The sequence below is a fragment of the Brachycentrus maculatus genome, unplaced genomic scaffold (assembly GCF_059751285.1).
Source record: "Brachycentrus maculatus isolate JH-2025_06_01 unplaced genomic scaffold, ASM5975128v1 h1tg000327l, whole genome shotgun sequence".
In the NCBI taxonomy this organism is placed as follows: Eukaryota; Metazoa; Arthropoda; class Insecta; order Trichoptera; family Brachycentridae; genus Brachycentrus; species Brachycentrus maculatus.
Genome location: NW_028281076.1, coordinates 180,319 through 198,757, shown reverse-complemented (window position 1 = coordinate 198,757; position 18,439 = coordinate 180,319). Strand labels below are relative to the sequence as shown.

General features: G+C 30.0%; 1 protein-coding gene across 1 annotated transcript in view; it reads left to right on the top strand.

Annotated features, from left to right (window-relative positions):
- Positions 1-383: 383 nt before the first annotated feature.
- The window catches only part of LOC148304164 (uncharacterized), a 95,820-nt gene continuing 77,764 nt past the window's right edge, over positions 384-18,439 (top strand). The window contains exons 1-3 of the mRNA XM_088268756.1: positions 384-744; positions 5,694-6,240; positions 13,282-13,473. Of these exons, the coding sequence (XP_088124882.1) occupies positions 5,931-6,240; positions 13,282-13,473 (502 nt within the window). The 5' untranslated portion in view covers positions 384-744; positions 5,694-5,930. The remainder of the gene's footprint in view (positions 745-5,693; positions 6,241-13,281; positions 13,474-18,439) is intronic.

The following is an 18,439-nucleotide window of genomic DNA, read 5'->3' as shown; positions in this document are numbered from 1 at the left end:
GAAATACCCACTAATGGCAAGGGATTGACAAATTGTAATTAAAATCGGGTGAAAATCGTGTGTAAATGTTAAATAAAAATCGCATGTGTTAAATATTTTGTGTAGTTTTAAGTGTGTAAATGGTGCTATGGTGGTGAAGGGTGGTATTATTTGCATGCTGTAATAGTGATTGTCCTGACGAAGAGACGGGTACGTCTCGAAACCGGTAGACATAAAAATCTCGGTGAGTGGTTATTTACTTATATTATTAACACTTTTGTAAAAACATTAATAAGTTAAATAAAAGTTCAGCTAAACACAAATGTTGAGAACATTTAAATTTTGTCGAATATTCCTCTAACTATGTTGTGTCGCGTTGGTTGGGTTTGTTTTGAAGTTTCAGTAAGACGGAGCTTCTTTAATTACACGCAGCGCCGCGGCGTCCAAACTTACCACGATACGGGGCGTCAGCGTCGGCCTTCCTGTCTCCTCGGACGCAGGAATTCCGGTGTTTTTCATCGCAAACCTCTCGGGAATGTGAAAAAAATAAAACTTTTCAAAAATTCAAAACTTTCCCGAAAAACCCATCGAGAACTTTGCCGCGAATAAAAAGACTTGCGCGTTATTTGTGAAGATTTTTCTTGTGAAAGTTATAACGTTTTGTGTTGTGGTAAAACCGTTCGTGAATTCGCGAGTGGTATGACAAAAATCTATTTATTACTGAAATTTGGGCACATCTTTGTCAGAAATTTCATTAGATAACTTGTAAGTTGTTTTTTTCATTCATGAGAAAACTTTTCTATAGCTGAAAAATGAAATATCGAATGCCAAATTTTCTATTAAACATGTTCAAATATGAGATGCGGGTAAGAAAAAAGGAAAATTTACTAATCAAACGCATTGAAACTTTTCATTTTCAGAGTGAAATTAACGTTAAAATACAAAATACAAATAAAATATTTATTTAGAAATTTTAAAATCCAACTAAATAAAACCTTTTTTTCTTTAAAACCTGTTGTTTATTCATGACTAGACCTTTTTGCTAAAAAAATAATCTATTTTCATTTTAAGCACTAAAAGTTGGTCAAAACATTCTTCTTGAGAACAGTAAATACTTTTTTGTATTTTTAATTGATAAGATATTTCGATTTCTTTACTCACTAAGTATAAAAAATGTTTATTTTAACATAATTTTTATTCAGCCTTTTTCGATTTCTGTGTTAATTAAATATTAGAAGAAAAAATATTATTACAAAAATTAAATATTCTACCGTTAAAAAATAACGTTGAAAGTTAAAATAAAGGAAAATAAAGTTAAAACCAATATTTTTAGCTTTTCCACTTTTTTATTTTACCAGCGACCGGGTTTCGTCGTTACCGACATCATCAGACCAGTCTGATGATGTCGGTAACGACGAAACCCGGTCGCTGGTCAAATAAAAAAGTGGAAAAGCTAAAAATATTGGTTTTAATTTAATAATAAATTAAAAATGCAATTCCATCACGAAGTGTCAGTGGATAATATAAATCTATGGAAAATAAAGTTTTTAAACAAAAATAGTTTGTTGTGACGGTTGGTTTGTTTAAGAGCAAAACGTTAAGAAAGCGATGTTTCAATGCTTAAAATCTTATATTTTTTTACAACAACAGCTTTTTATTTTCATTTTGGTATTGTTGAAATTAAAAACCAGGTGGGTGTATATAACGATACAAAAACTTGTTCACTTTGGAGGCGGAAGCATTAAAAACCGGTATTAAGAAAACTAATAAGGTACGACCCCAAAGCTACTAGACCAAAGAGTCGTCTTTATTGTCTGAAATTTACTAAGCAACGGATATAAAGAACATTAACCCTCTACGAAGCTACCGAGTTAATAAAAAAACTTATTTGTATTTAGGCGAACAGAGATATTTTTAACCCTTTCATGACTGCAACAGATGTTTGGGATTGAGAAAGACGCGTGCCATGCTATATAGTTTACGTCCAGTTTTTATTGCTTCTTTTAAGAACAGCTTGTGTCTTGTCAGTACAAAAATTATGCATTGGCTCATAATTCCTTCCGTAGAAAAATAAGGAAAAAATTTGACTATCTTTTCAGCGTCCAATCAGAGTAATATACCTGAAAAACATCATGAAAGTGTATGGTTTATATTGTGTGTAGTATTGTGGATTAATATGATTTTTCATGTAATCACTATAAAATTTTACTATTTATAGTTTATCTAAAAAAAATATTGAGTGTATATACTCGTAAAGTAATTTTCATAAGTTAAGACCAAAATCAACGATATTTTTTTTAGCACCACTTTCGTAAAATTCTACCTCAAAGGCGCTTATATATTATTTAAACATATAAAAAATAGTCGTATGAAAGATTTATTATAAGTCACCCGATCACAATATAAGATAAATATAATTTTATAAAGCTACAAATACCATAAAACTAATTATAATATCTGTTTTTGGTAATAGTAACGCATTTACACACAAATGATCAAGCAGAATTTTGTTCGCTTCAAGAGATTTTCTCCAGAGTAATGATTTCTATTTAGAGTTAAAAGCTCGGGCACCTGTCCTTTGAAATCAGGATTTGATTCCCCCCCAAACAAGAAACAAGGATTTTCTATGGATAATAATACGTTCACGCAAACGTTAAACGCATGGTTGATTATTTTCTTGGAACTTTCGTTGTGTTGTTAGCCAAATTAAATTGTAATGAAGATATATTTTGAGTCTCAATTTCTGAGATAATGAGAAAGTTCTTCTTTTAAATATTAAAATAATATTTTTAACAATGTATACAGCACTATCATTACCATTTATCATTCTTTTTGTGTACTATAACTTAAAAATTATATTTTAAAATAAATACATATACAATTAAATAAACATAAGTCAGAGTCCCATTTTTAATATTTTTCCCATAAAATCAAATCCAACCTAAACAGAGTTATCCCCTTCCTTGCTCTTACCCCTCCTTAAAACACCATTACCCCCACTCCTACCCTTTTGAAACCCAACATTTTGTACACTGTTTCTTTTTTATATATATGTTTAGTAATAAATAAACCCTGAAGAGGGCAACAGGTTGTTGCCGAAACTAGTTGGATAGTAAAAATGTGAGTGGATCAGAACACAAAGTATTTTTATTTCTCGAAATAATATATCAATATGATCCACAAAGTTAATGCTTTCAATATTCAAAACACAAACCATTATTACTTTCATTACTTCTTTTTAATTTTCAAAGATTATCTAAACGAAGATTAGTTTAATTTACCTGTAAAATTTGTATACCTGGTGATTTTTTAATAGTATAAAATGATCCTCAGATATGAAGGTATTGGCCAATTCAGAAAAATAATTATTATTAAGACACCTTCAATGTTCTCCATCTATCACATCTTGAAAAATATTTTTAAGGCATTGCCGATTTATGAATGGTTATTATTCTACATTTTCTGCTTGATTTTTTACGTCAAACAAAAAGGAAACACAATGTTTTGTATTTGAAATCCATATTTATTTGAATCCATAAAAGATTTGTCCACCATTTTTTAAAATAAAATATGGCGTTTAGATCTCGAATATTCTTTTGATATTTAAATGCAGAGACTTGGAGAAGACGGCTTTGCGTACTATAAATAGTTTTGTTAGACTCTACCCATCAGATCAGGTTAAGATATATGACATTTCTCAGTCAAAGATCAAGTAACGCAGAGATCCCTTTTATTTATATTCAAATCACACAACACAGACGACGCAGAGAAGAGAATAATAATGATGGATAAATGTTTGCAATTCTTTTGTGCAAATAAATAAAAAGTATATTTTAAATGGTATACTGGTTATATCATCATTGTCATAAACGGTGACAATTTTATTTTTTGGTACGTTGAATTTTAACGTGATGCCAAAATGATAGTTACTAGATTAACGATAGTTATTAGATGTAAACGTACATTTGATATATGTCCACGTTTTTATCTATTAAATTTATAGAATTAGAAAAAAAAAAATTCTAATTCTATTGTTACAAAATTTAATCGAAAAATTTTATCGAAAAATTAAAATTGTATATAATAATAACATAAAAAATACAAAAAACCTACTTAATTGTTTTGGCATTCACTTTGTGATAAGACACGGTCAAATTGTCAATGAAACTATTTTATCTTTTATTATATAACATTAAACCACGAGTGTAAGTCCCTCTCCAAGCACAAGAGCACATTCTCTTTTATGGAGAGGCACAGTGAATCGAAATATAAAAGTTCTCCATATGTATAAATGATTAAAATGTATTATGTTATAAATAAAAATGTAAATATATTAAATGAATAAAAAAAATCACACTTGTTGTGTCGGTATAGTCAATATTTTTGTTTACCATTAATATTTTTTTAGCATTATTTTTACATATTTTAAAAATTTCTATTTGTGTAAAACAATGTGATATTTTGAAAACAATTTTTATATTTAAACTGTAAATGTATTTTTTTTCCAGTTGAGATATAATACTCAAGTGGTAAAAAACAATTGTTTTCATTTACAATTTAAATGTAAGGATATTTTTCAAAATATCACTTGTTTCACTCCAAATACTTATACATTATTTAAATATGTCAAAATAATGTTTATAAAAAAAAATTAATGGTATACAAAAATATTGGCAACACCGTAAAGAGCTATTAAGAAAACAAGTTGAAGAATTTGGCAGACTAAACGGTCGATAGACAAACAAACAAATATTGGGATTGTATAAGTGCTACTTTTTATGTTTTATTTTTTTGTTATTTTGTATTTGTATTTTACAAGTAATTAATTTATTCGATCGAAAGAAACGAAGTCAACAAAATAATTTAAATAAATAATAAACAATACAAATCATTACTCATAAGTTAAAAATATGCCGCTTTTGCTGGGATACAGTACATTTTCTGAAAAATTCCGAAAACATGCATAACTGAAAATTGTCGATTTTTATATGTGACGTTATTGAAAGGAGTGAGCGATTTGTAGTGCAAGTATTTTTTGAACAATATTAAGTAAAAGTTTTTTTTGAATATTAATTTACATGTGTCTAACTGTTTACATGCAATATTAAGAGGGAATGAAATTTAGTATATTTGTAGAAATTATTTTACCACAAACTCTTCAGTAAAATATACAAATAAATTAAAATTTTCAATGATTTACTACAAAAATGAGTATCTTTTATCAATTTGTATCAACATATTACTATTATTCACCCCCATAGAGTAGTGATTAGCACGTTTAATTACCATTCTAATGATCCCGAACTCAATTCCCAGGGGGCTCAAAATAAATACTTGTGATTTTTCTCTTTAATAATTATATAATGTCATTGGTACCCGAAGTGATGGAGTACCCGAAGCGTTGTGTGCAGATAAGGGTTAGAGGAATAAAACGACGTAAAAAGCTTTTTTTCAAATTTCTTTCATTTGTAGTAAAAATTACATTTTTTTTTCTTCTTAGATTTTTTTAAAGAACTTTGGTAGTGAAATTTGAACCACGATATTTTATTTATTATTTGGGGTTTCATTTACCAAATGAATTATTTATATGATAGAATAAATGAGTATGAAAATATATGATTGTGATGGCACTATAAATGAAATTTTTATTAAAAAGTACTTTTTTTTCTGTGTTATCTTACAAAAACTTATCGATGATATGTAATGCAAAACAGTTCTAAAAACTATGCAATAAAAGTGAGTTTCAAAAAAGTGATAGTGTATTAATACCAGAAATGCTTCATCTGAAAATAAATTATTTTGTTCGCGGATAAAAAAAATCATCATTTCGGTGTGTTCATTAAAAAAACGCAAGTGACTTTCTTCAAGTTTAAAATGATCATACAAAATCTCAAATGATCATTCAAATTACAAAGTGACTCTTGAAACAGTGAAAGTGTCTTGCATTTAAAATGGCATCTACATTCCAAAGAAGGTATTCAAGACTGCATTCGTCATTCGTGATCGGGCTACTGATTCCATGTTTAGTTTTATGTGTTCTCGACTCGACCGGTGGTCAGCTACATGATGAGTCGTTCCCTGCCCATCCAAGGGATGAAGAGAACGGGAAGCGATTGACTAGGGAGTACAGACTGAAACAGGGTGTAGTCAAGGGGTTGGTACTGGAGCCGAGGGACGGGAAGGGGATGGATGGCGTGGAGGTGTTTCTGGGAATTCCTTATGCAGCGCCACCTGTGGGCGGAATGCGGTTCATGCCACCAGGTAAAATTTTATTTTGTGAATGATTTTTCATCCATTTTTTAATTATTGATTACGATTTTATATTAATTTAATTAATGAATAATAAAAATAATTATTTTTTTTTGACATTCCAACATCGATAAATTAAAATATGGAATATAATTATAATGAAACTTTGTTTTAAAATCACTATAATTTAAAGTGATTTTAAACCAAAGTAACATTTTAATTATAACATGGAAAATCACCAAGTTTGTGCTTCAAATATAAATTATAAAATATGGACGTTCGGTTATTTACACAGCTTGTGACCTGTCATGTCAGTCTGTTTAAATGATCACTTTACACAAGTACTCAATTTTTGGATCTCCTGGATAAATCATTTTCGTGATACAGTGCATATAAGTTAACAACATGTCTCTATGTTGGATCGATAATTTTTTTATTTAGAAGAGATCCTTTTATTTGGATGTATGCATGATTCGAACCCTGTTTCTTTTACAAACTGGGAATGCGTCGAAACACGTGTCATCATATTTAAAATAAAGTGGTCGAAACTAAAAAAAAAATAGAGAATATATAAAATTTCTACAAGAAGACTGTTTAATCAATTAATTTAAAAATAAATTTCAAAGTTTGATGGTAAAAAAAATTTATATCGAAATCATTTGTGAATTTTCTTTACTCATTAAATTTTTAATTTATGAATTGATTATCCATGTGTCCAAATCTTTGTTCACAAATATAGGTTGGTCCATTAAGAAGTTTTTTATCTTGACAAAGATAATGTAAAAAGGCTTCCTTAATTTAACCATAAATGGTGCCATAAACTTACATGTGAAAGATCGTGTCAATCATAGAATATATACGTGTTCCAAAATGTAAGTAGTGTGATTATCAAACATGGGTACGTATAGGTGAATGGTAAATGTTTCACGTGTATAAAGTGACTTCCATATTATTCTTCATATACCTACGTTGAGATGTCAATAAAAATTTAGGATGTCTTTAGATTATAGACATGACTTTATAAAACTGACCTTAAATATTAATAAAATGTTAAAAATATAATTTGAATCTAAAACATTCATATAAGGAATCACAATGGGAATATTTGCAAAAGCAGACTTGAAGTTAAATTAAAAAGGTTATTTGTTATGGTTAAATCATTATAACTTCCATTTCTTCTTTCTAATTTTTCAAGATTATCTAAACGAAGATTAGTTTCATTTAACTTGTGATTTTTTAATAGTATAATATGATCTCTAGAAATGAAGGTACTGGAAAACTCAGAAAAATTATTATTATTAAGACACTTTCAATAAACTTCTTCTATCATATCTTGAAAAATATTTTTAAGGCACTACTTACTTGATTTTTTATGTATAACAATAAGGAAACAAAATGTTTTATATTTAAACTCTATATCTATTTAAATCCATAAAAGATTTGTCCATCATTTACAAAATAAAATATGTCGTTTACATCTCGAATATTCTTTTGATATTTAAATGCAGAGACTTGGACAGGATGACTTATATAGGTGAATGGTGAATGTTTCACGTGTATAAAGTGACTTCCATATTATTCTCATATACCTACGTTAAGAGGTTAATATAAATTTAGTATGTCTTTAATTTATAGACATGACTTTATAAAACTGACTTAAATATTAATAAAATATTAAAAATATAAAACGATGGTGATCCAATTTTTGGCAACCACTAAACCGGATATTTCCGTTTTATTTTGAGCCGTTGCAAAAATACAGACAACTTTTCTAAACTTCTCGATTGTCGTGACGTTCTGAGGGGTAGTCCTATTATTGCAGCAAGTCCTCCCAATTTAGAAATGCAACGGTTGACCGTCAGTATATAACTTTGAAGTTATATGACAAAAAGACGAATGCAATCATAAGGCTTACGTATTTTTCAACAACATTTGAGTGTGTCCAAACACTTGTTCACAAAATCCGGATTATATCCAATTAGTTATTAGTTATTTTCGTATTATTTTTTGACATCTTATCAAAGATGAACAAGACTATGGGAGTCTTTTCATCTCACCAATAGATGTCTCTAGTGAAGTTCTAGTGATTCAATAATAATGTTTCAAAATTGGTTCATATATATAGAACTTCCAAGAATTTGAGTAGTGTGATTGTCAATAATGGGTAGAATCGGTGAATGTTACACATGTGTAAAGTGATCTATTAAACCAGCCTATGACGGTCGTCAGCCCCGTAAATGCCCAGACTTCCATATTCTTCTTCATCTTTGATGAGATGTCAAAAAATAATATTTTTCAACACATAACGTAAATTGCTTATTTAATACTCGTACATAACACGCTTGATCTACATATATCGCAGGACTAATAACCTTGCCTTCATGTACTAAACATTCAAGTTACATACTCACATACTTAAATCCATTTGATGTAGTGCTCTCTACAAGTTGTATTTATGGATTTGTATGTTGATACCCAAAATAATATTTTTCGACAATTTATCATAAATAAATTTCCTGCAATTTATTTATTCATATTAAAAAAAAATAACGTTTATTTATAAACAACATTTTGAGTGTGTCCAAATACTTGTTCAAAAATCTGGTTTATCTCCAATTATAGGAGTTGTTTTCATATTATTTTTGACATCTTATCAAATATGAAGAAGAATGTGGAAGTCTGGGCATTTACATGGAATTTACATTTGAATATGGAAGTGGTTCTCAATAATGGGTAGAATTGGTAAATGTTACACGGGTGTAAAATAATCACTTAAACTAGTCTATGACGGTCGTCAGCCCCCGTAAATACCCAGACTTCCATATTCTTCTTCATCTTTGATGAGATGTTGAAAAATAGTTTATTTATTATGTTAATTATTTTTTGTTGTTGTATATTTCAAATGTACGTTGGCAGGTTGTTCATATAAAGCAATACTTTCAAATTGACCAAATTGTATGATTACTTTTTCTTTCGTATCAAATGTAAAGTATTGTAACGTTCCAGTCTTAAAACTTGACTCTATTTTCCTTCATTTTTTCATTTCAGGTATAAAAGATGTTTTTATATCGTTATTAATACTGAAATATGTATGTATGTTACACATTTGTTAGTTCAAATAACCGATTTCATCATATCGCTACAATATCTTTCAATCAACAGAAAGTTAGTCTTACTTTTTCTTTTGTTTTAAATGTAAATTATTGTAAAGTTAGTTTTCAGTTATTACCTAATTTTCTGCCTTCAAATATTTTGGGTACTATACGAGAAGCTAAAATATTGTTTTATCGTTGTTGATACAAAAATCTGTTATTCATTTGTCACTTTAAATAACAGATTTTTTTACTAACCCCAAAAATCATTCCGATAGATTTAACAGAAAGAAATTATTATTTTATTTTGTATAAGACAAAGTATTTTGAGGTTCCGATTTTAAACAACCAATTTTTTTTAACAGATTTTTTTTAATAACCCCAAAAATCATTCCGATAGATTTACCAGAAATAAATTATTATTTTATTTTGTATAAGATATAAAGTATTTTGAGGTTCCAATTTTAAACGTTTATTTTTTATTTATTGACTTGGCGTTTAATTTGTAGAGCTCCATTTTTATTTATGTATTAATTTTAAATCAAACACAGATTTTTTGAGTCTACTAAGTTGTATTTTATTAACAAAAAACACATAAAAAATTCTATGTGTTTTTTGTTAATAAAATACAACTTAGTAGACTCAAAAAATCTGTGTTTGATTTAAAATTAAAACTTAAATTTATTTTTTATTCGTTGTATAATTATTTTCGGGTATTATACAAAAAGCAATGGTATCATTATATCGTTATTGATATCAAAGTGTGTTACACATTTGTCACTTCAAATTACCGACTTCGTTATACTACTGAAACTCCTTTCAAGGCAGTGAGAATGAAAGAAAACTACTGTCTTATTTATTAAATAAACGAAATTACACAACCAATAAATTCTCTTTTTCACGTTGTGTGGATAATGAAAAACGTCGGAACATATTTTCGCAAGGAATATGATTGGAGATTTGGCCAATTTTTTGACGTGAACCAAATCGGAAACGTTCTTCGTGCCAACATATTTTGTCGAGAGAGCAATAGACTCAAGGAGGAAACATGAAAAACAACTTGGATTGCTATTTTCAGTTCGTAAAAATGAAAATGTTTTTTTATGAATGAAATTCCGAAATCGATTTTTTTTCGATTCGAACAACTTTCCGGTCACGAGGATAATAATTCTTAGAACATTTTTTTTACTAAATGAGTAAGAGCTTTTCTTACTTTCAGTGCAACGTTGAAATTAGATGTGACGAAATAAATTTTTCACGAAATTACGTGGTGAATTTAAGCTTCTTGAAACCTTAATTTGGCTTCGAGCCAAACTATTATGTTATACGTAAACGTTATTTATTGAGTTTTTTTCCGATTCGAATATCAACTGCAATTCGCCAGTAGTAATGATAACGATGACCTCATAAAAAACGTTTTTAAAAGTGTTTCGATAAAATTTGTAAAATGTCCCCGCGGTACGCGAAAAACCGAATGAGGACGTTATTGTACATTATGAATCTCTTGTATTTTATTATTTTATAGTTTTATGAATTATTAAAAAAATATATTACAAAATTTATGTCAATTCGACTAACAAACTAAAGTTTAATACATATCATAAAATCAGTTTTTATATTTAAACATTTTATATTTAAATTTTTATTTTAAAGATTCCTTGTATTTTTTAATCTCATCCATTCTCAATATTGCATAGAGCTCTGCATTGCATTGATGCAATGTTATCTTTGTTACATATAACCAAAACGATCAGTCTTGCATAAAGTACAGAGAATATAACGCCACACTAATCCATCTTTGCTAATAATCTTCACCTCTTTCACATTCATGCATCCCTAGACCTGATAACTTTCAGGTATTTGAAATGTTTGATCACTTATCTTTTTTTCATTAATCAAGGTTGAGCCACAGCAACGTGTGGCTTGTTACAGATAGTACGGAAAAGAAATTGAAAAAGGAATAATTTATGGAAAAAATGGAATAATGTCAAATTTGCATACTTATATAGCATTGTGCAAGTGATAATCTGCTTATTTCAGACCGAGAGACTAATTTTTTATCTTGAAGAAATAAAAGATGAAGAAGAATATGGAAGTCTGGGCATTAACGGGGCTGACGACCGTCATATGCTGGTTTAAGTGATCACTTTACACACGTGTAACATTCACCAATTCTACCCATTATTGACAACCACACTACTCAAATGCTTGGAAATTCTAAATATATGAACCAATGTAGAAACCTTGTTCTTGAATCACTAGAACTTCACTAGAGACATCTATTGGTGAGATTTGAGTAGTGGGGTTGTCAATAATGGGTAGAATTGGTGAATGTTGCACGTGTGTAAAGTGATCACTTAAACCAGCCTTTGACGGTCGTCAGCCCCGTAAATGCCCAGACTTCCATATTCTTCTTCATCTTTGATGAGATGTCAAAAAATAATATCATAATATGATATGTACGAATATACCCGAATTTACGCAAGAATGGAGCATAGACAAAAGAAGTAATGACGTGGAAACAATGTCGATTCCGGATTATTCTTTCTCCCTTTCCCTTCGCGAACAAGGGCTGTTTTTCTTAATGATTGATTACACTTATCAATTTATTGTTAGTCACCGAGTATATTGGAAGCTGAAAAAGTCGTTTCAGTCGTATCTCACATAACGATAAGGCGATACTGTTCTCATATCACTGTTACATGTTTGATATTGTATTAGACATGTGTCTTTGGGTAGATGGATAGGTGCTTGGCTACGGAACAGAGGTATCGGGTTTAATTTCCACGAATTGCGAGAAAGAGATGAAATATTAATTGTAAATTTGTCTGGATGTTTGTATTGTATTTTTTTAAAACATTTAACCACCCAGTTTGCAAGTTATAACAATAACAAAAAAATACATGAGAAAGTCTATTAAGATCGTAATACAGACTTAGGCAGAATAATAAACATTATTTTGTACGTTAAAAGGATTGTTAACTTTTTGGTATGGTAATAGAACACTCTCTTTATCATTCATCGTTTACATTGTTAAATACCACTTAAAATTCAAGACTACCAGTTTCGTACTAATCATTCCATCATCCGGTCTTCATTTGACTTGGTGATGAAATAGTTATTCCAAAACTTGACATTTGCCTACACTTAAAAGTTAAACTAACCTTTGGCAGATCGTAAGCCATGTAAATTCCCATTCTTCCAAATTATTCTGCATCTATTTTGAGACATCAGTAAAAAATTGATATTAATAACTTCTTAGTGGAACTACTGTAATAGAGCCTTCAATTGTGAACAAAGATTTTGACACACTCAAAATATTATGAACATAAATATACAATATTTTATTTTTTATCTTGTATTTTAAAATGCACACTATTAAATCAATATCACATGAATAATATCTTTATCATTCATTGTTTATTACGTTTAAAACCACTTATAATACTTGGTTTTATGGTATACTATGGTATATGTATTGTCCGCCTCCGTAGTGTAATGGTCAGCACGGTCGGCTACCATTCTGGAGGTCCCGGGTTCGATTCCCAGGGGGGGTCAAATAATTATAAGTGATTTTTTCACTCTAATATTTACTCAATATTACCCTGGACTGGTACCTAAAGCGGAGGGCTGATCACCTTTCCTTCGTGTGTTAACGATCAAGATAATACTGTGTTTATATAATGCAGTGCCCTATGCACCATTGGGGTGTGGATAAGGGTTTGAATACCATAACACAAATGAAACACTGCTTTTAATAGAGGTACAAAATACAGTTTCACTTTTATTATCAAAACAAAAGTGTTACACATACTATATTATTACTGCAGAACTTATCAGAAATGATTTTGAATAATAATTGTCGATTTATTGAGAGTCATGTCCGAAAACGTCATCCCTCCCTCCCTCCATTTGTGTTTTTTTTTTAAGAATTTAAGAGAACTTTATTTGATTTTTTCAGGATCAGCTACACAGTGGTCCGGGCTAAAACTAGCCACGAGCTTTGCTCCTGTGTGTCCTCAGACCTTACCAGACCTCAAAAAGGAATCCTTCTTATCTGCAGGAAGGTACAACTACCTCAAAAGACTGATGCCGTTCCTGAAAAACCAATCAGAAGACTGCTTATATCTGAACGTGTATGTGCCTTCAAGTGGTGAGTTGATAAAATAATTTTGATAACCATTTAAATACTATCTTAAAATTTGTTCTTTAATATCTTACTTAGCCACACATTCCTCATAAATTATTCAATTTTAACTCCGTTATCTGACGATTTCCGCCTCCATAGTGTAATGGTCAGCACGCTTAGCTACCGTTCTGGAGGTACCGGGTTACATTCCCAGGAGGAGGTCAAATAAGTATAAGTGATTTTTTCACTCCAATATTTATTTAGTATTACCCTGGATTGTTACCTGAAGCAAAGGATTAATCACCTTTCCTTCATGTGTTAACGATCAAGATAATACTGCGTTTATATGATGCAGTGCGTTATGCATCATTTGGGTGTGGATAAGGGTTTGAAAAAAAGTTATATGACGATTGGCATCGAAGTATGTACTATATAGAGTCAATTGAAGTACAAATATTTCTTAGTTTACAATCTTACATAAAATGGTCTTTACCAAACTTTATAAAATTAAACAACTTTGTTTTAACCACTTTTTTATTGGTACACTTTATCCAACCGGTTTCGATAAGAACCTTGTCATCATCAGGGTTTATGTACTAAATTCTAAAACATTGAAATACTCATAATTAATTACCCTTCCCTTATCAAAAGCATTTAAGCACTTCCACGCACTCCATACACCATATGAAAATATGATGTACGGAAATGATGTATGAAAATATGATTTGAAAACTCCTAAATGTTATTTTTGTCAACTCCAAATGACAACTACGAATGGAATCGCCCAAAAACAGTATGAAGCCGCGCACGCATCTTTACTAAATTAAAGCTTTCTCAAACCAATGCACATATTTTACTTTTCACCTCCTTCGATACCTTTCTCGTAAATTATTAGCATTTTTCTCTTTCGCGCTCATTTTCAATTTTCTAGATGCTACAACATCGTAATTCTGCGATATTCAAATGCAGAATTTCATATCTTATATTTATTTCTTTAGTGTTTTACACCCACCCCTGTGCTCTTCGCTCGCTGTTCTCATCCCTTGTAGGAATAAATAATGTTTACCTGCCAGAAGGCAAGCCGTAATAAATCAAAATAAGATGCAAGAAGACAGAACAAAACAATTATCCGTTTATCATAAAACAACTGGTTACAAATGTATCTTGTAAATTATTGTATCGTTTTATTTTTAGTATTTTTTTCGATGTGTATATTTTGGTCTGCCTCTGTGGTGGTTAGCAAGTTTAGCTACCGTGCTGCATGTTTCAGATTCGATTCCCAGGGGGGGTGAAAATAAATATGAGTGATTTAACACTCTTATATTTTTTTACGTGTCGGGTTGTGGTCCCGTGGTAAGTGTCACGGACTCTTAAGTCACAGTTTATCGATTCGAACCCCTCTATCGCAACTAGATAACTATTTCTAATAATAAGCCACTTAGGCTCACATAAATAGTATGAAATGAAAATATTTATGAAAATAATAAAAACATAATTTTTTATCTTTAACAAAAAAATATTACCCTGGTCTAGTCCCTGAAGCGTAGGATTGATCATCTTGTATTCATGTAAGTAACGACTAAGATAACACTACATAAATACTATGCAGTGCCCTATGCACCGTTGGAGGTGGATAACGGTTAGAAGGAGAAAAAATATGATAAATATTTTATTCGAAAAGCAAGGGCAGTGAAGAACGGTGCAAAAACATATTGCTTTAGAAATGTAAATATGTATACCATTCTGATGATGTCGGTAATGACGAAACCCGGTCGCTGGTCAAATAAAAATAAAGTGGAAAAGCTAAAAATATTGGTTTTAATCTAATAATATATTAAAAATGCAATTCCATCACGAAGTGTCAGTGGATAATATAAATCTAGTAAATGTATGTACGTCATAATTAAATAATCAGAATAATATTTTTTCTGAAAATAACTTACCTACATTTTTATTTAATAAAAAAATCCCATGAAAAGGTGCATAAGCTATTGTAAATCACTTCCAAAGTTTAATTGGTGTTTCAGCAGACCGACAAAAAACAAAACATTTTGATAGAAGTAGAGATAGCATTCCGGCATTCGTTTGGTTTTCAAAACATAATCTGGAATAAGCCCGTACAAAGTTATGTATTTATAACAAGGTAAATTAACCATAATGTTTGTTAGTTCTAGTAGAGTTGTGCGAGCAAAAAGTTTTGCCTTCGCTACGTTTTCCAAATATTCGATACATTTTTTGGCCCTGCGCCAAATATAACAAATCATTTCAATTTAAAGTATACATTCCTTAAATTCGTATATATTATAAACTTTTCATCGTATAATAAATATTACGTCATATTTTTTGGGAGTAATCGTACATCTTTGACAAGTGTTAATTTCTACCGGTGACACCTTTTTACATCATTTTATGGAAAGTCTCCAAATGTTATGTTCATATTGTCATACTTTAAGAGTATGCCATTTTTTAATAACAAATACAATAGTAGATTCGCTTCATAAGAAATTATATGATACATTAATTCCTTTTTTTATTGATATGTTGAAGAAAACACGGCATTGATAAAAAACGTTGAAAACTACTGTGAAATGCGATTCTTTGTAGGAATGAGTAGAAAAATTGATATATTTATGACAGAATAAAAAATGGAAAACTTCTTCGCCTATGTTGAGTTATCAATACAAATATCTGAATATGACTAATATTTGTGAAACTTTTTAAATATTTTATGTCATCTGCTTGAATGGACCATTAATCATGTGAATTGACCGTTTTTAAGACGCATCTTCAATATCATGGGATATGTTTGATCTAAATGAAAAATATAACACCATTTACACTAAAGCATCATTCGTAGTATTTTAAATTGTGAAAAAACACATATTTAAAAAATATTATTTTTACCAAATTTTTATTGTACTTATTTGTTATTAATTACTGTTAAAAAGAAACCTGAAAAATAAATAAGTTTTCTGAATAAAAAACATTGAATTTCTTTACGGTCATACATTCACTCAACCAAGCCACAAATCTTACATTTGATTAATTATTTTCAATCTCACTGTGAAGGAAAATTAAAAAAAATATCGTGTATATTTGCATCCCACTTTTTATTTTAAACACGTCATTCACTTAATTTGTATATGCATGAGAAATAATAAGTATTAAAAATTGTATTTACGTAATATATCTCTGAAATGACGCTTCCGCTCTTCTTCAAAGAATTGCTTAATCTTGTGCTAATTCGGTCCATTTTCCATTGAAAAACTACGGACTTCAAACAAGTTTTCTGATGTGTTTTCATTTCTTTATGAAAAAACTTCAGTATGTAGTTGCCGCTCAAATAAATTTAATGCATGTATTATGAAACAAAAGAATAATTGCAAATTCACGTATGCTTAGCAATATTAATTAAACAAGAAACTCAGAATCAAAAGAGACTTTTGAGAAAAATGCACACTGAAAAAAAATCTACAATATTTTATTTATTGTTTTGGCATTTTCTTTGTGGTAAGACATGTTGAAATTATTGAAGTAAAAACAAGTGTTTTCTTTAATAATTTCAAAATCAACAACATTATTCCAATGTGTCGGGTTATGGTGCTGTGGTTATTGTCACGTACTCTTGAGTTACAGTTTCTGGGTTTGAACTCACTCCACCACAATTTGATAATGATTTTTGATATCGATCCGCTTAGGCTCACAATAATAGTATAAAATTGAAGTATTGGTTAAGTGATCATTTAACAGTAGTGTAACATTTACCATTCTATCCGTGATTGACTGTAAAATGTTAAAATAAATGTGTGATGAAAGTTTTCAAAACGTTTCCATTTTTAATTGAACTAGTTACATAATATATAGTTACCATCCGGAAGCAAACGTTAATTCAAACCCAAATGTAATCTATTTCACAATTCGCAGCGTCTATAGCAAAAGCAGAAAACAGGAAATAACTCACTTGTTTGAGATAACAGAATAATATCAACAAACTGCATTATTATCAGGACGTCTTTTCACTTTGTTCCTGGAACAGCCATGTTCCGTTTGCTTTCTATACTCCGTCGCGCTTCGTTTGTCTTTGTTTGCTTAGAATAAAACTAAACGCTTATGCTAAGAACGCAAAATGTAACAGAATCGAGTTGACGAAAAGGTAAAAGCTTGCGTTTAAATATATTATCGCCAAGACAACGAGAGCCTTTATCATGAATAACCGTAAAACAAAGTGAAATGAAAACATGGTAAATGGGGGGAAAAATCGCTACTCTCCTTTTAGGAGTTATTTATAAAGACCTCTTAATAAAGATAACGAATACAACTGATCGGCTTATAAGTTTTGATAAAAATTAACGATCATATTTTTAAAGGTTTTTTTAAGTTTTTCTTGTCCTGATTTGAAGTTTTTAGAAGAGATTAGGCTCTCGCTGTATTTGCTCTGGTTTCTATCAGTAATACACATATCTTGTTTTTTTCTACTTTACCATATAAAAAAACATTTAAATTAGAAAAAAATAACTTGCAGAAAAACCCTTTTTTAACAGAGCTTATGCCGACGCCATTTTGGGTGTTCGCCCACCTTTCAAAAAAAGAGTTAAGTCCCTGAGACGAAAATTCAATAAAGGTACCTGAATTTTCGGAAAACTCACGGCGGAAGTGGGGAAATCATGGCCACCATTAATAAACATGGCTTCCCGTATTACATCCGTTTCCGGATCGGGATTCGGAATTTTTTACATTTGGGATTTTTATCCAACAGTCCCCATAACTCCCTGGCATAATGTAGGTGAAACGAACGTCAGATTCGTCTCGCCACGTGACTTCATAATGAAATAGTGTTAAATAACTGTTTTCATGCGTATGCAGAAACACAAAGCCTGAAATATCTATGTGCTGAAATAAATTTTATCCCGAATACACAGCAATATACATCGCTAAATTTATGAGCGGTCAAGTTCGTTCAGAAATTACTGGCGATCAAATAAAGTAAAAC